This window comes from Bombina bombina, chromosome 5 (assembly GCF_027579735.1).
Source record: "Bombina bombina isolate aBomBom1 chromosome 5, aBomBom1.pri, whole genome shotgun sequence".
Lineage (NCBI taxonomy): Eukaryota > Metazoa > Chordata > Amphibia > Anura > Bombinatoridae > Bombina > Bombina bombina.
The window spans coordinates 484,547,741-484,569,217 of NC_069503.1; the positions used below are offsets into that span (position 1 = coordinate 484,547,741).

The following is a 21,477-nucleotide window of genomic DNA, read 5'->3' on the forward strand; positions in this document are numbered from 1 at the left end:
AAGAAAACAAACAATTTAGGAAACTTTTCTGTAACCTCGGGGTCAGGGATGTCTGGAGAGAACAATATCTTGACATGAAAAATTATACTTGTATGTCAAAAAAATATAATTCTATATCCAGGATAGATATGTTTCTGATTAGTAATAGCTTAATAAATACAGGAGTAAACACACTGATTACTCCCTTCTGTCTGTCGGACGATGCACCTATTATATTGTAAATCTCTCTTTTCTCGTTTAATTCTTTTTTTCGCCGTTTCCATTTTCCTACCTATCTCTTCAATGACCTAAAATTTAGAAACTATCTTGTTAAAAAATGGTAGGATTATTGTCTTTTCAACCAAGCACATATATACAAACCCCGAGTTGTTCTGGCAGACTCCTAAAGCAGTCTTGACCGGCGATATTATCTCTTTCATGATCAATCTGAAGAAGAGGCTTCGGAAGAGAGAGAAAGAAACTATACATTGTTTAGTTAACACATATAATGCTTATCTCTTAATTTCCTCTAGTGAAAATTGGGTCAAATATCTGAATGCTAAGAAAGAACGAGATACTTTACTTCTTCATTCTACAACGTTGACTGAACTAAAAATGCAGGCTAAATATAGACACGGTAATAAGTCTGGCAAACTTTTGGCTAGGATCATTAAAAATTCCTCTAGCTCTCAAGGTAATGAAGCGATTCAAGTAAATAATAAGATTCATAAAGATTCTAAACAGATCCTATCTTCTTTTACCTCATACTACTCGGATCTGTATTCATACAAAGAGCCTAATTTAGACTACAGAGCAGAATTTTGGGACAGTATCTTGGTGCCAAGATGTCCAAAACATTTAATACATGTAATTAATGCCCCTATTACTGACAAAGAAATTGTGGACAGCATAGACTCTATTTCTTTACATAAAAATCCAGGACCAGACCTACTCCCCAATGAATTTTATAAATTGATTAAATTGAATATTACCCCTTACCTTAAAAATGTTTTAATTATTATTTTATAAATAAATCACCATGTTCGGACGTCTTCTCTGCATCCTGGACTACTCTGATCTTAAAGAAAGGTAAAAATCCTCTGGAAATGGGCTCCTATAGACCAATAGCCTTATTAAACTCTGATTATAAAATGTTAACTACTATTCTTGCTAATAGATTGCAGAGCCCTTTAAGCCAAATAATCCACTCTCATCAGGTTGGTTTTCTTAAAGGCCGGAATGCTTACGAGGACGTGGCTGTAGTGTCTTTGGATGCAGAGGCGTTTGACTTGGTGCAACATGACCGTATATTTTTTTCTTTGCAGAAATTTGGTCTACAAGGGCTTTTCTCCTATTTTGTAAAGAATATTTATAATACTTCTAAAACAGCTTTATTAATTAATGGCCAGCTGACAGAGATTATAACTCTTAAGCAAGGGACCAGACAGGGCTGTCCGCTTTCACCTCTTTTATTTATCATAGCCATTGAATATCTAGCCATAGCTATCCGTCAGAGAGTTGAAGGTATTAAAATTCGTAAAAAAAGAAGTTAAAGGACCAGTCAATACAGTAGATTTGCATAATCAACAAATGCATGATAAGAAGACAATGCAATAGCACTTAGTCTGAACTTCAAATGAGTAGTAGATTTTTGTTAAATAAATTGCAAAGTTATGTGTATTTCCACTCCCCCTGTATCATGTGACAGTCATCAGCCAATCACAAATGCATATACGTATATGCAGTGAATTCTTGCACATGCTCAGTAGGAGTTGGTGACTCAAAAAGTGTAAATATAAAAAGACTGTGCACATTTTGTTAATGGAAGTAAATTGGAAAGTTGTTTAAAATTGCATGCTGTATCTGAATCTTGAAGTTTAATTTTGACTTGAGTGTCCCTTTAAGGTTGCCCTCTATGCTGATGATCTGTTAGTCTATATTTCTAACCTTTCAAAAAATATTCTGCAACTTTTACGTGAAGTGGGTCTGTTTATTTCTTTCTCTGGATATAAAGTGAACACAACAAAATCAGAATTTTTTTGGCGCAAGGAACATCAGCCCTCTACTGTAGCTATACCATTTAAAGTTGCCACACACTCTTTTACATACCTTGGTATCAAGATTTCACGAGATCTGGGTACTTGGTACACCTTAAACATTACAAAAATACTTTTGAAGGTTAAAGAAGATCTGCTTCGCGGGCACAATCTGCCACTAAATATCTCAGGAAGGGTTGCTTTGTTTAAAATGATTTATTTCCCTAAAATTCTCTACGTAATTCAGAATATCCCTATAATTCTTAAAAAAAAAGATTTCCATAATTTCTTCTCATCATTATCATTTTTTATATGGCAAGGGGAAAATTCTAGAATTGCTCTGAAAAGATTATTTTTGGGAAAAGAATATGGTGGTTTTGGCACTGCCCGACCTGGAACTTTATAATTTAACTTCTTTGGCGAAATTTGTCGTAGGTTGTCTTGGGGCTTCGAATTATTTTTCCTACTTAGATCTTGAAGAAAATGTTCTATACTCATACTCACCTATAGCCCTCCTCCACTGTAATCTTAAAACCATTCCTAGGTCAGTCAAAAATCTATCTTCAATATATAATTTACTGCTTGCTTGGCAGAAGATAGTGGCAAAGTTGGGTCTTAATCATGCAATCTCTAATTATCAGTTCACCACGGGGAATCCTAAATTTACTCCAGATATCCAAACGAAGATATTTGAAAAATGGGTCCGTTTTGGGCTTCGTAAGTTGGTACAATTTGTAGATCCTAATTTACATGCAGTTAAATATTTTTCTTCTATGAAAGAACAGTATCTTTTAGATAAGGATTTTTTTGCTTATCTTCAGATGAGACACTATATTTCCAGTATTACTACCCTATACGGATGGAACTGGGTACAATTGGATGCCTGGATTAAATTAGTTCAAAATGGTCTTTTCTCTATCTCTCACTGGTATAGGTTGTTAGCGGGAAGAAGAGGAGAAGATAATTTAACCTACATTTTCAATAGATGGCAACCTTTGCTTGCAAATCTCCACACTTATAATATAGGGTATGTAAAACCACATTATCAGCTTCCTGGAGAGAATATCATCTTAAACTTTTATATATGACATATTATACGCCGCATAAGGGTTATAAGTGGCACAACTTAGATTTTAATAAATGCCCCAAATGTCAATTATTAGGAGCTGATTTAACTCATATGTTATGGGACTGTCCGAAAATTAAGCAATTGTGGCTAAAGGTAGAATAATGGATTAATACGGTTCTCAAAATGTCTCCAAGCATAATATAGTCCTCCTCTTTCCTTACAATATTGCCCTGCCCAACAACAAACTTATTAACTCTTGTATTTTCTGCATAAGAAGCCTCATCTTCCATAAGTGGAAAAATAAGACAATACCTAAATTCACAGAAATTATGAACTTTATTAAAAAGCAATGCATAATTGAACAGAGAGATGCAGATACTAATGTAGATTTATAAGTACGCTCTTTTTTTTTGGGAAATGGTCTATCTTTATTAAATCACTTTCTAAGGAAGAACAGTATATTATGATTTTTCCATTTAAAAACACAGATCTAGTCCTACTGGGAATATGGTAGGTTCCATGGATGATATTCTGAGGAGGAGAGAGAAGAAAGAACTCAATAGTATTGGACCAATATGATCCAAATATTTTTACCCCCTTTTTTTTTTCTTGTCTTGACTTGTCTGGTTTTGTCTTGTCTGGTTTTGTCTTGCTTGGTTTTGTCTGGTCTTGTCTTGTGTTACTACCACACTTTTCTGGCAAAGCTCTGTTTGTACCTGTATATCTTAACTAACAATGGGAACATTTCTAATAGTGGAAAACAATGTTTGCAGTGTAATTATTATTTGATAATGTGGTATCTTTATGTATCTTATTTTTTTAATGTAAAATATAAAATCCCAACAATGTGCAAGTTAAAAGGAAATGCTATTTATCCTACTTTAACTGAAAATTTATTTGGTGCATCTTTTCATGCCTTGTATTTCTGTAATGGGCCCTGCGTGGCGTCAAATTTATTTATTTTATTTTTTTGTCTTCCTTTCCTCTTTTGTATGCTGTACACACTGTTGGTCTTAAATATTTAAAAAAGAAAAAATGACACAAAGCCTTGTTTTTATAGGGCAGATGTTTATATGATGTCTTCATTTGCATTATCAACTATGAGAGTGGATAGGGGCAGTGCATTCAGGGGACTTTGGAGGGGTCCTATCCCCAAGTTAGGATATTAACTTTGGTGTCATTTGATTATGCTCAGTCTGGTGTATATTTTGGTAGTAGTCTTTAAGTGACATAAAGCCTAGTTTTTATAGGGCAGGTGTTTATACGAGGTATGTATTTGCATTATCACCTATGAGAGTGGTTAGGGGCAGTGCATTCAGGGGGCTCCTGCAGGGTCCTACCCCCAAGTTAGGGTCTTAACTTTGGTGTCATTGGATTATGCTCAGTGTGGGTTATACTTGAGTAGTAGTCACTAAGTGACACAATGCCTAGTTTGTATATGGCAAGTGTCGACATTATGTATTTTTTCCTATTATCAAATATGAGAGTGGACCGGGGCAATGCATTCAGGGGACTCTTGAGGGGTCCTAAGTTTGATGTCATTGGATTCTATTCTCTCTGGAGTACTTGGGTAGTAGTCATTTAGTTACACAAAGCCTAGTTTTTGTAGGGCAGGTGCTTATATGATGTATGTATCATCTATGAGAGTGGATAGGGGCAGTGCATTTAGGGGGCTATTGGGGGGTCCTATCCCCAAGTGAGGGTCTTAACTTTGGTGTCATTTGATTATGCTCAGTATGGGGTATACTTGAGTAGTAGTCACTAAGTGACACAAAGCCTAGTTTTTATAGGGCAGATGTTTACATGATGTATGTATTTACATTATTACCTATGAGAGTGGAGAGGGGAAGTGGATTCAGGGGGCTCTTGAGTGGTCCTATCCACAAGTTAGGGTCTTATCTTTGGTGTCATTAGTATGGGGTATACTTGTGTAGTAGTCACTAAGTGACACAAAGCCTAGTTTTTGTAGAGCAGATGTTTATACGATGTATGCGTTTGCGATTATCACCTATGAGAGTGGAAGGGGGCAGTGCATTCAGGGGGCTCTTGAGGGGTCTTATCCCCAAGTTAGGGTCGTAAGTTTTATGTCGTTGGATTCTGCTCTCTCTGGGGTTTACTTGTATAGTAGTCACTAGGTGACACAAAGCCTAGTTTTTATAGGGCAGATGTTTATATAATGTGTGCATTTGCATTATCACCTATAAGAGTGGATAGGGACAGTGCATTGAGGGGGCTCTTGGGGGGTCCTATCCCCAAGTTTGGGTCCTAATTTTGGTGTAATTTAATTACCCTTAGTCTGGGGTATACTTGGGTAGTGGTCAATAAGTGACACAAAGCCTAGTTTTTATAGGACAGATGTTTATATCATGTATATATCACCTATGAGAGTGGACAGGGCAGTGCATTTAGGGGGCTCTTGCAGCGTCCTATTCCCATGTTAGGGTACTAACTTTGATTTAATTGGATTCTGCTCTCTCTGGGGGTGACTTGGATATTAGTCACTAAGTGACACAAAGCCTAGTTTTTATAGGGCAGATGTTTACATGATGTATGTATTTACATTATTAGCTATGAGAGTGGAGAGGGGCAGTGCATTTAGGGGGCTCTTGCGGGGTCCTGTCCCCAAGTTAGGGTCCTATCTTTGATGTCATTAGATTTTGCTCTCTCTGGGGGTTACTTGGATAATAGTCACTAAGTGACACATAGCCTCGTTTTTTATAGGGCAGATGTTTATATGATGCATGTATTTGCATTATCACCTATGAGACTGTATGAGGCAGGGCATTCAGGGGGCTCCTGAGGGGTCCTATCCCCAAGTTAGATTAGTAACTTTGATATTATTTTGTTATGCTCAGTCAGGGGTATGGTTGTGTAGTAGTCATTAAGTGACACAATGCTTCTTTTTCATTTTTTTTCTTTGTTTTTATTTAAGCTTTTGAATAATAAATAACAAAGAACGAAAACGTGTCTAACTTCAGATGGGTGTCTTCCTAGGAGTAATGCTGGGAGTACCCCAGCACCCCAATCCTTTCTCAAGTACTGACATGTCTACCGTACAACAACAACACACAGAGGTCACAAGTCCCACCCCTGCGTTGACATGTGAAACAGCACTATTTTTATACACAGAAATTAAACATGGAATAAAATTTCAGGTAGACAAAAAAGTAAACATATGCTCTTGAAGTTACTAAAAGTATTTATGGAGACTATAGCGCATGTTAGAGACTATAAACTGAATATATAAATTAATGTGTGTAACATACGTACATAAAAATTGGGAATTATGTCATACGCCCTTAGATGAAATGGCTGCTTCTGTTCTGCGAGTTCGCATTTGGAGAATGTATGTCCATAGCCGCACGCCGTACGTCAGAGTGACACTGAGGGACAGGCAAGTGGGTCAGGAGAGGCGGAAGTGAGGAGCGGCCGAGCTGAGTGTAAATATTTACCATTTTCCCAATCTCTTATAGATTAGTGATGGTTGCTACTGTCAAGCGTATTTTGTTCTACGATCATGTGCCCAAGACACTATACGGCAGCAAGCCTGGCAGTGCCTAAGAGAACATTGCATTGTGTAATCGGCATAGCGATCGCTCTGTAGATTGCAGGGTGACAGCAATGTGTGGTTTTCCAGCAGGTGTTATCCTGGGCACAGAAGCAGGATCCTTTATAAATACTGACATTGCTGTTGAATTCTTTCTCAAACCTCTTTGTACTGAGCTACTGAAGAAGTTAGCGTTTTAGAAATAATGTATTGTATAATGCAAGATATGAAAGATCACTGGTAAATAGTATGCTATGGTGATAATGATGTCAATTTACATCATCTGGAAAATTAACCTTGCAATTCGTTGTTTTTTGATCAGAAGTGTTACTTCAACTATATCAGTCTCTTGTGTTACATAAAACTATTTGTGTTATTAGGGATAAGCATGAAGTATGACAGCATAAATTGTATTTGTACAGTTTTTGGGTTTGAAGGAGTTGGGTACTGAGGGGTTATGAAAGAATTCTGCATTTATTTTTACAGAGAAGGGTGGAGATTATGTAACGAAAAGGTAATACAATATGCTATTACTGTAAAAAAAAGACAGTAAAGGGGGTTTTGTGAATTTTGCTAATTCTGCAGCAGCAAACATCAATGAGACAGCAAAGGTAAATAATTTTACTTAGCTTTACTGTCCCCTGGTTACCTAAATATAGACACAGCAACAAATTAATGAATGCATTTCTTGATTCTAATCTGTCATGTCTTCCTGTTGACAATTATTTTAAATAATTAATAATACAAGCTAGAGGTCTGCTTGGTTTATTTAGTAACTTATTTCCTATATTCTAAAAACAAATGATTTATTTTTATGATTAGAACTTGGTTATGTTTGTGTGATGTTTGTAGTTACAGTGTGCGTGGTGAATATGTACTGTAAACCTGTGCTGTTTAATTGCAGAATAAATTAACATTAAAATAATTTTGTTATTTCAGGCTTCTTAAAATGTCACTATAGTTAAAGGGACATGAAACCCAAAATGTTATATGATTCAGATAGAGTATGCAATGTTAAACAACTTTTTAATTTATTTATATTATCAAGATGTCTGTGTTCTTATTAACTTTGTTAAAAAGAAGGGATGTAAGCTCAGGAGCGTACACAAACATTGAGCACTTATGGCAGTGGTTTTGCAACAATGTTTTCCTTTTGCAAGAGCACTAGACGGCAGCACTATTTCCTGCCTTGTAGCGCTCCAGACACCAACCTATGTATCTCTTCCACAAAAAATAACATGGGAGCGAAATACATTTGATAAAAGAAGTAAATTGGAAACTTTTTAAATATTGTATGTTCTGTCTGAATCACAATATAACATTTTAGTTTTTCATATCTCTTTAAAGGGGCATAAAAATCATTTTATATGTGCATCATAAATTAAAAATGGTATTTTAACCCCTTAAAACCCGACCCTGAGGCATGTAGAGATAGTGTGGTCCGGCGCAATAAATAAAGCCAGATAAGAGGGCCTGGTAATGACCGCTGACGTGCCCTGTACATCGGTAGTTTTTAAAGCGACATTAAACACTAAATAAATGCTAGATAGAATGATGCATGCATTAGTCTGAGAATAACACGTAGATGCATTTTTTAAAGTTTTATTAGCTGTTTAAATATTGACAAACAGCTAGATTACAAGTTGTGCGTTATGAGTCAAATAGCAGCGTTGTGGCCCTTAACGCATCATTTTCCCTAACGCAGCCATTACAAGTCTTATCGGTATAGCTGTACCGCAAGCCTTTTAGCCTGTAACGCAACGTCAGTACCGCACTCTTAAAAATGACGTTTATTCATGGGATTCCCATAGCGCCGGTACTACGAGTTTTGCATTCTGGCTAAAAAGCAAGCGTTACAGCCTAAAACGACAAGATCTGTGCCGCCATCTAAAGTCAGTAGTTATGAGTTATACGCTACAAAGCTGTAACATAAAACTCATAACTAAAGTGTTAAAAAGTACACTAACACCCATAAACTACCTATTAACCCCTAAACCGAGGCCCTCCCACATCGCAAACACTATAATAAATGTATTAACCCCTAATCTGCCGCTCCCGACATCGCCGCCACTAATAACATGTATTAACCCCTATTCTGCCGCTCCCTGACATCGTCACCACTATGCTAAAGTTATTAACCCCTAAACCGCTGCCCTCCCGCATCGCAAACACTATTTAAATATTATTAACCCCTAATATGCCGTCTGCTCACATCTCCTCCACTATACTAAAGTTATTCAGCCCAACACTGCCGTCACTATAATAAACCTATTAACCCCTAAACCGAAAGCCCCCCACAACGAAATATACTAAATTAAACTAGTAACCCCAAACCTAACGCCCCCCCTAACTTTATATTAAATTTGCAATTTCCCTAGTTTAAATTAAATTAAAACTTACCTGTCAAATTAAAAAAAACTAAGTTTAAACTAATATAATTATTAAACTAAAATTAAACTAACTACCAATTAAACTAAACTACACATTAAAAAAATCCTAACACTACTCTTAAAATTTCAAAATATCTAATTACAAAAACAAAAAAAATACTAAGTTACAAAAAATAACAAACACTAAATTACGTAAAATAACAAACGAAATTATCCAAAATAAAAAAGAATTACACCTAGTCTAATAGCCATATCAAAATAAAAAAGCCCTCACAAAATAACCCCCCCAGCCTACAATAAACTACCAATGGCCCTTAAAAGGGCCTTTTGTGGGGCATTGCACCAAAGATATCAGCTCTTTTATTTGTAAAAAAAAAAAACACAAATACCCCCCCCCCCCCAACAGTAAAACCCACCACCCAGGGGACAAAGCTAACAGCCGAGCAAGGAAGATGTGTTTCGGTTTAGCTCCAGCTAAAACAGCTCAAATAATTAAATTTAGCGGCAACACTGCTTTAACTAAACAAGTGTACCAACTAGGCAACAAGGATGGAGACTTCTTCTGAAAGAAACTGTGACCGGAGGGCTCAATTCCAATTGGGAGCTGCCGAGACTGTCCGGCTTACCCGCTACTGCCAAAAAGGTACAGATCCAAAACAATTACCCTACCTGGGGCGAGGTACTAATTCAGCACAGTAGCAAGAGACTGCCAACAAGATCACCCCTGGAGGACTCTATGAACTGGTACCGGTACTGGCCCTGGGAATTACTGCGTTACAAGGCGCACTAAAGTTTTTAACTGACAAGTAACCTAAATGACAGCAGCTGTGTTTCTTGGAGCTAGCATCGGAGAATTATTTCTGTCGGGCGAGATACCGAAATATGCACTACCAAAATATACACGGGAGAGGCCATACAGAGTGAACAGAGAGTGTAGGGCTGATGCAGTGCTTATACTGACCTGCGCCATCTTGCACTACCACGCGGCTCTCGCAGCGAAGTTTAAAACAGCAGACAACTGTTACAAGCAGCCCAAAGATGGACCTCTAGTCTATGTTGAGGCACCTTAGCAGATAGCTGTGGCCTGACTTGATATGTACTCTTATTATGTGTATTGCTCCATTAACACGCAGACAGCGGGAGTAGCTTGCACATACACAGCACCCAAACAACAAGCTAACAGATATCGGCAAAAGAAAATGAGCATAACTATGTTATATATAAGATATGTACTTTTCCACTGTATCAGTATCTCCTAGAGGCTTTGGGACTTTACCATTTTTACAATTGCTGGACATGTCCAATGTTTGATTTTGGGGGCGTAGTCAAAGTAGGGAGAGTGATACTGTAAGCAATGTCGGCTAGTCGGTGATTGAAGTACACAATACCGTCATGAATACCACTACCTCCATATCTCAAAAGGAAGATAAGTTTCGCCTACCCAAGATAACTTTCAGAGACAGCTCTCCTTACTTGGCTGGATGCTTTTAAATGTGCATCACTACACGGTCATGCCACCACCGGACATATGTAGAAAAACCTATGCTAAAAACTGGCGTGGGGTAATTGTAATGTTCCCACCAGGGTACTTTTACACCCCCTAATAATGTATTTTTGTTTATATATATATATATCTCAATAATGTGTTCTCAGGAGACTACACATATTTAGGGGATGCAACATATTTCTCAACCCACTTAATCCCTTAAAAGTACAGATGATAGTCATTTTATCTTTGGATTCTGTCTTAGATATCTAAAGCTAGTTAGGATGACACGCGGTTAAGTTTCCTCAGGACACGATATTTTCTTAAGCTGGATTCTTTGGTTTAACATAATCATGGTTTGTTCAAATAATTTTAAGTTGTTTTTCCACACGATGTCTAGAGCTAAAGGAAGATACAGAATTTCCTCATACAGTGTGTGGTACTTGCATGGTAACATCCAATGTTGACTCCTGCAGCTCCTCACACTCTATATTATTTACATATGTTAATGTGTTATTTTCTACTTATATGCTGTTCAATGTACAAGTGGGTATTAGGTCCCTAAGGTGGCAATCAGTTTTATAATATGTTTGGGATTCTGAAAGTCCAAAACTTTAAAGTCCCTACATCTATAAAATGTACTGCAGCTGACCCATATAGGATGGTGGGGGTAGAGAGTATATATTTCTATATGACACCGTATATTAATCCTTGTTTCCTTACGTCAGAGATTAGAATCTAAATATATGTCCTGTTTATACGCATATTAAACCCAGATTGGAGATATTCACTGCTTATCCCCCCAGAATAGTCTTATCCTATATACTTTAATTTATATCGCACTACAGCAAGCTGCATTTTTGTTTATAATACCAAGATACAGATATCCATATAGATTTCAGGTCATAGTGTGTCAAACCTGTTGTCTTAGCGATATAGTATTTCTGACGATTAGGTGTAAGGTATCATGTTTGATATATTAGTGTCACCTCTGTATTTCTGTATCATGATGGGGTTTGGGAGGCTGTTTGTGCTAGGTACCGCCTATGCTAGGTACTGTTTGTGTTAGGTACTGTCTTTACTGGGGTCTGTTCGTGATGGGTGTTGTGTGAGCTGGGTACTGAGTGTGCTAGGTAACATGGGTGCTAGGTTCTGTTTGGGCTAGGTACTGTCTATGCTAGGTACTGTTTGTGCTCAGTACTGTTTGTGCTGGGTGCTGTCTGTGCTAGGTGCTGTCTGTGCTAGGTGCTGTTTGTGCTAGGCTAGGTGCTGTCTGTGCTAGGTGCTGTTTATACTAGGTGCTGTTTGTGCTAGGTACTGTTTGTGCTAGGTACTGTTTGTGCTAGGTACTGTTTGTGCTAGGTACTGTTTGTGCTAGGTACTGTTTGTGCTAGGTACTGTTTGTGCTAGGTACTGTTTGTGCTAGGTACTGTTTGTGCTAGGTACTGTTTGTGCTAGGTACTGTTTGTTCCAGGTGCTGTTTGTTCCAGGTGCTGTTTGTGCCAGGTACTGTTTGTGCCAGGTACTGTTTGTGCCAGGTACTGTTTGTGCCAGGTGCTGTCTGTGCCAGGTGCTGTCTGTGCCAGGTGCTGTTTGTGCCAGGTGCTGTTTGTGCTAGGTGCTGTTTGTGCTAGGTGCTGTCTGTGCTAGGTGCTGTCTGTGCTAGGTGCTGTCTGTGCTAGGTGCTGTCTGTGCTAGGTGCTGTCTGTGCTAGTTGCTGTCTGTGTTAGTTGCTGTCTGTGTTAGTTGCTGTCTGTGTTAGTTGCTGTCTGTGCTAGTTGCTGTCTGTGCTAGTTGCTGTCTGTGCTAGTTGCTGTCTGTGCTAGTTGCTGTCTGTGCTAGTTGCTGTCTGTGCTAGTTGCTGTCTGTGCTAGTTGCTGTCTGTGCTAGTTGCTGTCTGTGCTAGTTGCTGTCTGTGCTAGTTGCTGTCTGTGCTAGGTGCTGTCTGTGCTAGGTGCTGTCTGTGCTAGGTGCTGTCTGTGCTAGGTACTGTGGATGGGTGATGCTTGTGCTGTGGATTTGTGCTAGGTACTGCGTGTCCTGGACCCCGGATGTGTCGGGTACTTTGTGTGCTGGGTGCAGAGTGTGCTGGGTGGTGTGTGTGCTGGACACGGTGTGTGTTGGGTACTGGTTGCTCTGGATGTGGTGTGTGCTGAGTAGAGTCTTTGTATCATTTTGCGACCTTCCAACCTATGCGATCTTCTTCCTCATGTTGCTATGCATTGTTGTCTTTGTTTATATTTATATTATACTGGGAGACCAATATAATATTAAGGATCGCTGGAATATAATCTCTCCCCCCCCCCCATATTCCGAGCCTACACCAAGGTTCAATTTTGGTGAACTATTTTCACCACAAACTCCCTCATTTTACCTATTCTTTCCTTTTCGTATTATAGAAATGTGAGTTCCCCAATGGTCAGGTCTACATTGGCCTCTTTGAAATAGAAAAATGTGTGTCACTCTGATGTTTTCTATTTATACGACTGCCAGAGCTTTCATTTCTTAGTTTGTCCATGGGGGAGTTGGTTTCATGTCCCCTTCCCTCACTATGGAAGGGTTACCTGATTTATCAATGTTTTAACAATTTCAACCGGACCTGCGTGTCCGTTCCATATGTTTGTGTCATTTGGAGCAGGGGTCCTGTGTGTCCCCAATTGTTACTTCTACTTTTAAAACTGAATACAAATTTGTATTAAAAAAAAAAAACACCACCCAACCAACTCCCCAAAATAAAAAACCTAATTCTAAAAAAACCTAAGCTACCCATTGCTCTGAAAAGGGCATTTGTATGGGCATTGCCCTTAAAAGGGCATTTAGCTCTTTTACTGCCCAGACCCTAAAATAAATAAAGAAAAAACACCCAAAAACCCTTCAAAAAGCCTAACACTAACCCCCTGACGATCCACTTACAGTTTTTGAAGTCCCACTTGAATTATCTTCATCCCGGAGTTGAAGTCCTCATCCAGGCGGCCTCTTCAATCTTAATCCCGGAGGCGTGGAGCGGGTCCATCCTGAAGACATCCGGCGCTGAGCATCCTCTTCATACGGTCGCCGCCATACACTGAATCTTCAATGCAAGGGACGCGATTCAAGATGGCATCCCTTGCTTTCCTATTGGCTGAAAAATTTGAATCAGCCAATAGGAATTAGGGCTGCTAAAATCCTATTGGCTATTCCAATCAGCCAATAGGATTTAAGCAGCTCTCATTCTATTGGCTAATTCAAATTAGCCAATAGAATGAGAGCTGCTTAAATCCTATTAGCTCATTTGAATAGCCAATAGGATGAAGACTTCTCGCCGCTTGGATCAGGACTTCAACGCCAGGATGAAGATTGAAGAGGCCGTCTGGATGAGGACTTCTCGCCACCTGGATGAGGACTTCAACTCCGGGATGAAGATAATTCAAGTGGGACTTCAAAAACTGTAAGTGGATCGTCAGGGTGTTAGTGTTAGGCTTTTTTAAGTTTTTTTTTTTTTAGTTTAGGGTCTGGGCAGTAAAAGAGTTAAATGCTCATACAATTTCAGGGCAATGGGTAGTTTAGGTTTTTTAGATAGTTTTTGTTTTTTGTGGGTTGGGGGGGTGGGGGTTTGTAATGTTAGTGGGTATTTGTAATTTTTTTCACTAAAAGAGCTGGTATCATTAGGGCAATGCCCTACAAAAGGCCCTTTTAAGGGCCATTGGTAGTTTATTCTAGATTTGGTCTTTTATTTTGGGGTGTTTTTTATGGGTATTAGAATAGGATTTTTTTTTTTTTTTTTTTGATAATTTGTTATTTTGTGTAATGTATTTTTTTAGGGGGTGTTTTTGTTGTTGTTGTTGCAAAATAGCTGTTTAACCTAGAGCAATTCCCTACAAAGGCCCTTTTAAGGCCCCCCTAAAAGCCCCTTTTAAGGGCCCTTGGTAGTTTGGGGGGTGGGGGTTTGTATAGTGTTAGGGGGTGTTTGTTTGTTTTGTAACAAAAGAGCTGTTTAACTCAGGACAATTTTTTTAAGGGCCCTTGGTAGTTTAGGCTTTTTTATTTTGTGGTGTGTTTTTTTTTTTATTTTAAATATTTTTATTGAGGGTTGAAAAAGATATACATACAGGTATCTTACAGATAAATACAGTCATAAATCCTATATAACAATGGATTGTCAAAGGAATTAACATTCCAGAGAAGTTAATAAACCTTAGAATAGTAGGCTATCTAAGTAATACCTGTTGTCTGTTGTGCGAAATATAAAGTATCATATGTCAACCCTCATAATTTTCCAGCCCCTTAAAACTAGTGAGGTCACTTTTGGACCCCTAGAACAATTTAAATTGGGTAGTAGGGGGATTATAGTAAAATGGGGCCACTTTTGGACCTCCAGAACACTATTGAAACATATCAGTAATGAATATATATATAAACAAACAGTGAAATAAAACGGTTATTGCTTTACAGTATAGGTTAACTTTTAACCATCTTAAAAAGAGAAACGTAAATTGTAGGAGCCCAAAAACCATTTCTTGTCATTAAAGGTGTATGGAGGCAGAGGTAAAAACTACTGATTATGGGAGTCGCATCTACTAATGGAACTAGGAGTGTCACAACTGAGCCCGGTTTTCTGAAGCCAGATTATATAGAGACGTCTAAGTTAATCATAAGTTAATCATAATTCTGCAGAAAATATGGTTATGAGGATACACTATGTATTGTATGTAATCCTTTCAATATAGTAAAATGCTGCCAAGTGGCCGGGGGGAGTATAGGTAGTAATATTTATGTATGCCCTACACATTATAAAGGGGAGATGAGTTGAAATATATAAATGTATTATACTATAATTGTGGTCAGTACAAGTGAGACTTAATAGGAGGATTCTGTAGTGTGGGATTCTAAATATTCTAATGTGGTCTGCAGCCCAAGTGCACGATTTGTCAAAAATTCATTTTGTCCGTAAATGATTCCCAACATAGGTATTAAATTACGTTGGCTGGAGGTTTGTATATTTCAGCACTTTTCCCAGGGACACTAGCAGCACATCACTACATTATATGTAGTTAGGGAAAATAAGACAAATGCCACACCTCATATTTTCTTAGTCTTATTTCACCTCAAAACTAAAAATATCTGGGGTCTTTTTTATAAAGGTATAGTGAGGGTTCTGTTAACCTAGAAGCATGGTTTAGTTTAGTGCTAAACAGACTGTAGCCATTAATAGTAGCTCACGCTAACTTGCAACCACGACTATGGCATATATAAAAATTTAGGGCTAGTCTATGAGATCCCCTGATTGTGTTTTTTAGATGTTTCATAAGCAGGCTATATCTGGGTCCCTGTAAACTTTGAGGTAGGAGGCTAAAATGTAGCAGTTACATTCTAATCAGCTCTCTAGACACACTCCAAATTTGATGGGAATTACATATATAAACAGTAAGGTATACGGCAACCTGCAATTATAGCTCTCCATAGTATTAGGCAAACTTTAACGCAAATAACAACTTATACCAACGGTCATCAACAACTGCAGCAGACATTAATACAGTTTAATATTGCTTTTGCCTATTGACATCCTCTTCTATAGTGGAGCTGTACCATTAACCTGTCTTTGATGTTGGTAGCTTACCATAAAGGATGTTATATCTGTATATACAATCTCAACTAAACAGCTTTGGCATGAGACATAGGAAGGTACTATATAAATAAGGGGTATGTTGTGGCCATATTTGCAAGCAATCATTAAAAATAAATCGGCAAATGAGAACAAATAGTGTCCCTCAAACTTCAGGCTCCGTTGCTGTCAACAGGGCTCATATGTTCCATGTGCAAACAAATATATCCAGTTTAGCTGCAAGATACTGAAGTGACAATAATCATAACAGGTAGCAGTTCTGATATTTATCTTTAGACGGTATACGAGCTATTAGACACCATCACAGTTGCTTTCTTCAATACCGCTAATGTCTGTATGATGAGCAACAGTCATCCGGATCGGATCGTAGATAATACTTGTGAAAGCTTGTACAAGCGCCATAACCTAGCGCCTTCACGGCCTGGTAAGCCTCTGGCAGTGTATCTGTTCCATCTGTTTCCCTTGGGGACCTTACGTTCGAGAATATAGAGACCAGAGTCCACGAGTATGCAAGAAATTGTAAGTGTGAGCTCTCAAACAGCTGCATGCCTCTTTTGTCACTGCTTGCTGGAGTGCTCCGCATATAATCCTCCAGCGGGGGATCTGAGTGTATTGCTGAATAGGCAGAGCATGGCCCTATTGTAAATGGTGCGGGGATAATAACCTTGAGAGCTCCGGTTTTTATAGGACCTGGGGTTTCAGCGCCCAATTCCTGGCTCAGGTACCATATTCTCACTCCCAGCAATGTTATCCTCTGTATATTGATCGTACACTGGATGCTTGGCTTCTACTCTATCAGTCAGGCTTATGTGCGCTTTTGCCACAGTTATGGTGCCTAGGACCTCATCGCAACATGCTATGTCGAGATACTCCACTCCAGAAGGCTTTAGTATGTCCGTTATTTCCTCCTCAAACCTAGTGGAGCATTCAGATTCTTCTCTTAGTGAAGATCTTTGCGGCAGAAGGTCCGAAGACAAACAAGCTGATTCCACCTCAGAGCCACTTGTCTGTGTCTCGTCAGTAGGCATGGCATATGAAACCTTGTGGGTGACCATTTGTATAGATTGGAAGAGGTCTTCTTCCAGTTGAATAAGGTGATGTAGTAATAGCTTCTCCAGTTCTTGAATAATTTGTATCTCCATGTTTGCTGTAGAAATAAGCAGTGTCAAAGCACTGTATACCCGGCTTACAAGATACCGGGGGGGTGTTGAGAGCCTCTCAGTGAAGAGCCTATTTTAGGCCTCAACACTCCAGATCGGTGAACAAAGTAGTATTCCTTATTGTACCATATCATGAGGATCTGCTTGAGTTGCTGGTTCTAAATATCTACAAAAGGCTATTAGATGGTCGACTATATCACTGATAATAGGCAGATTATCTTGTGATCTACTCAGAGCTACCGATATTGCAACCATAGAAGGTGCTGCCCAGAGACACGCCCCGTGTTTTTTTTTTAAAGGGTATTAGAATAGGAATATTTTTATTTATTTTTTGTAATGGTAGTTTTTTTGTTGTTGTTGTAATTTTATGTTTTAGTGCAGGGCAGCTTATGTTTTATTTCACAGGTAAGTTTGTATTTATTTTAATTAGGTAGTTAGTGAATAGTTAATAACTATTTACTAACTAGTCTACCTAGTTAAAATAAATACAAACTTACCTGTTAAATAAAAATAAAACCTAAGCTAGCTACAATGTAACTATTAGTTATATTGTAGCTATCTTATGTTTTATTTCACAGGTACGTATTTAGTTTTAAATAGGAATTATTTAGTTATTAATTGTAAATTTACTTTAGATCTATTTTAATTATGTTAAAGTTAGGGGGTGTTAGGGTTAGGTTTAGGGGTTAATATAGTTTAATTTAGGTTATTGCAATGTGGGGGGCTGGCGGTTTAAGAGTTAATAGGTTTATTTAGTGTTAGTGATGTAGGAGGCCAGAGGTTTAGGGGTTAATAACTTTATTTAGTTGCGGCGATGTTAGGGTGCGGCGGATAAGGGGTAAATAAATGAAGTATAGTGGCGGCGATATCGGGAGCGGAAGATTAGGGGTTAATAACTGTAGGCAGGCGTTGGCGATGTTGGGGGCAGCAGATTAGGGGTGTTTAGATGTAGGGTTTATGTCAGGGTGTTAGGTTTAAACATTAGGTTTTTTTCCCCCCCATAGACTTCAATGGGGCTGCGTTACGGAGCTTTTGTTTCCGTGATCGCAGGTGTTAGGCTTTTTTTTTTTTTTGGCTACATTTAGCCACCAATCAACAAGCGCTACCAAGGTGCTAAACCAAAGATGGGCTGTCTTGTAAGCTTACATCCCTGCTTTTTCAAATAAAGATACCAAGAGAACGAAGCAAAATTGAAAATGGAAAAATTGAGTTCATTATCCCTTTAAGGTGTTACAACATCAGCATATAAAATAAATGTATTAAAAGTGTAATTTTTATTAGCTATACTACTTAATTTGTAGGAAATATACTAACAAAATAAATAATGAACGTTTAATTAAAGCTTTTTAATTTTGCGTCAATAAACATATAAGATAAAAAATATTTTAATGGCCCTTTTAAGTACAATGGAGACATTCTGGAATTATTGTGGTGTAGAAAAGTAAGATTTATGTAAGAGGAAAAAGTGGGCCATATGTTTAAGCCCAGGGATATTTTCAATATTAATCCTTATGTTAGGACCACTGCAAAAGGGTTAGAATTTATGCAAATATCTGAGGACAGGAACAACCAAGTGGACTTATTTTCTGTGCATAAAATTGGATTATTTTCTGGATTCAAGGAGGAGGTAACGAGTACAGGTGGTCGCAGTATGTGCCCCTAGGAGCCTGGTAACTGAATTTTGCGGTGCCTCAGCCTGCCCTCTTTTTTGCCACTATGAGCCATCTATTACACAGCACTTGATTAAGTAATGGTTAAATAAAATCCACATTTTTATATCTGATAGCTTTTATTTATTTACTGTGTTTTTAAAAGTCTCCTGGAATTACTTTTATAAATGCTTCTGTATTCATAATTTTCTTGCCATACGCTCCTCAGGCCCGGGATGGAGGAACCAGACAAGGAAGCAATGGCTACTGCTGTGCAGCGAGTAGCTGGGATGCTGCAGAGACCGGATCAACTGGATAAGGTGGAACAATATCGCAGAAGGGAGGCTCGTAAGAAAGCTTCCGTGGAGGCCAGACTAAAGGTAATAACCCTAAATAAAGCAACACCAGTCATAGAACTTATTTAGTTTTTGTACTAAATTGCTTCTGTGTAAGAAGAAGCAAGTCTTAAAACAACTCCGTGTATTATATCAGAACTTTACTGGCATTAATATCTAAAAACAGTTTGCAATTTTTTAAATGGACATGAAACACAATTTTTTTTATTTCATGATTCAGACAGAGCACACAATTTTAAACAACTTTCCAATTTACTTCTATTATTTAATTTGCTTCCTTCTCTTGTTATCCTTTGCTTAAATGTTTATCTAGGTAAGCTCAGGAGCAGCAAATAACCTAGGTTTTAGCTGCTGATTGGTGGCTGCATGTATATACTGATTGTCATTGGCTCCCCCATGTGTTCAGTTAGAAACCAGTAGTGCATTGTTGCTCCTTCAACAAATGATACCAAGAGAATGAAGCAAATTTGATAATAGAAGTCAATTGGAAAGTTTTTTAAAATGGTATATTCTACCTAAATCATGAAATCATTTCTTTGGGTTTCATGTGCCTTTAAGTTAGTTGTTTTAACTGCTGTTCTTGCTATTTACCTTTGTTTAACTGCCCCTAGAGAATCTATAGTACATCCTGCAGACTTTAGTTCTCTGGCCTTGCTACATGCTGCACAGTGTTTGCTTGAACAGTGAAGGTGCTTCTTTTTATCTTTTTTTATCCTAACTAAATATAGCAAAGAAGAGAAGATAAAAAAACACTCTTTTTTTTTTAAGGGGGTGTTATTGGACTTCAAAACAATGTAAACAGTGATAACAAAATGGACATTTGAATTGCTTATTTATTTTGATTGCAGGTCTTTTGTGATACAGTGTGCTTTATATTTGTAATTAAAGGGTCATGTAACCCATATGCTAAATTAACTGCAAATGATGTGGTATATCTGTAAAAAGCTGACTAGAAAGTATCACATGAACATCTCTGTGTGTAAAAAAGGGAGATATTTTACCTCACCATTTCTTCAGCTGAATAGAGTAAGTGCTCTGTGAGCAGTTATATTCAGCTACAATTGCTGCTCCCCTCTGCACGGTGGGAAAAAAACAAACCTTTGCCAATAATCATCATCAGTGCTGAGTTCACATGTCGCTTTACTGTAGGATTTTACCTTAATATCCAAATAAAGTGACTGTTTGCATATGACAGATGCTCACTCACTTGCAAGTCCCAGCACAGGCATCCTGAATTGGATGTTTAACATTCCTCTATAATGGGATGTCACCCCTGAGGACATTTTGAGGTTAAAAAAATTAACTTTTTTTTTTTTTTTTTTTTTAATAAATTTATCCTGCCACCCACCATACTTGAACTACCCAAAGATAAATATTCATTTAAAATCATATGACTGTCCACAGTATTCTTACTAGCAATATATGTTTAAAGGGACAGTCAACACCATAACTTTTGTTGTTTAAAAAGAAAGATAATCCCTTTATTACCCATTACCCTGTTTTGCAGAACCAACACTGTTATATAAATACACTTTTTACCTCTGTGATTACCTTGTATCTATGGTTCTGCAAACTGCCCCCTTATTTCAGTTATTTTGACAGACTTGCATTTTAGCCAATCAGTGCTCACTCCAGGGTAACTTTGCGTGCAGGAGCTCAATGTTATCTATATGAAACACATGAACTAATGCCCTCTAGTGGTCAAAATGCATTCAGATTTGAGGCAGTCTTCAAGGTCTAAGAAATTAGCATATGAACCTCCTAGGTTTAGCTTTCAACTAAGAATACCAAGGGAACAAAGCAAAATTGGTGATAAAAGTAAAATGGAAAGCTGTTTAAAATTCCATGCCCTATTTAAATTATGAAAGGTTTTTTGGGACTTGACTGTCCCTTTAATCTCTATCCTGTATTAAATACTGTATTTACTAGGACAACATGTTCTAATAGAACTTTCATGATTCAGATAAAGCATACATTTCATACAATGTTTCAGTTGACTTCTGTTATCTAATTTTCTTTGTTTTCTTGGTATCCTTTGTGGAAAAGCATACCTAGAGGGTTTAATGATTGGTGGCTACACATATATGCCTCTTGTCATTGGACCACTGAATCAAGGTCATCTAGCTCCTAGTAGTGCATTGCTGCGCCTGAGCCTACCTTGGTTTACTCTTCAACAAAGGATACTAAAAGATCATAATAGAAA

General features: G+C 37.9%; 1 protein-coding gene and 1 long non-coding RNA gene across 3 annotated transcripts in view; one reads left to right on the top strand and one right to left on the bottom strand.

Moving 5' to 3' along the window:
- Positions 1-6,487, bottom strand: part of LOC128660499 (uncharacterized) — a 73,785-nt gene extending 67,298 nt beyond the window's left edge. Inside the window, exon 1 of the long non-coding RNA XR_008402536.1 lies at positions 6,355-6,487. This is a non-coding gene — a long non-coding RNA (uncharacterized LOC128660499). The remainder of the gene's footprint in view (positions 1-6,354) is intronic.
- The window catches only part of EXOC3 (exocyst complex component 3), a 99,742-nt gene continuing 84,720 nt past the window's right edge, over positions 6,456-21,477 (top strand). The window contains exons 1-2 of one of the 2 annotated variants that reach the window (XM_053714394.1): positions 6,456-6,524; positions 19,148-19,298. In XM_053714394.1, the coding sequence (XP_053570369.1) occupies positions 19,155-19,298 (144 nt within the window). In that variant the 5' untranslated portion in view covers positions 6,456-6,524; positions 19,148-19,154. Of the gene's footprint in view, positions 6,525-6,948; positions 7,243-19,147; positions 19,299-21,477 lie in introns of those variants that run through there. The other variant, XM_053714393.1, reaches the window with a different exon arrangement.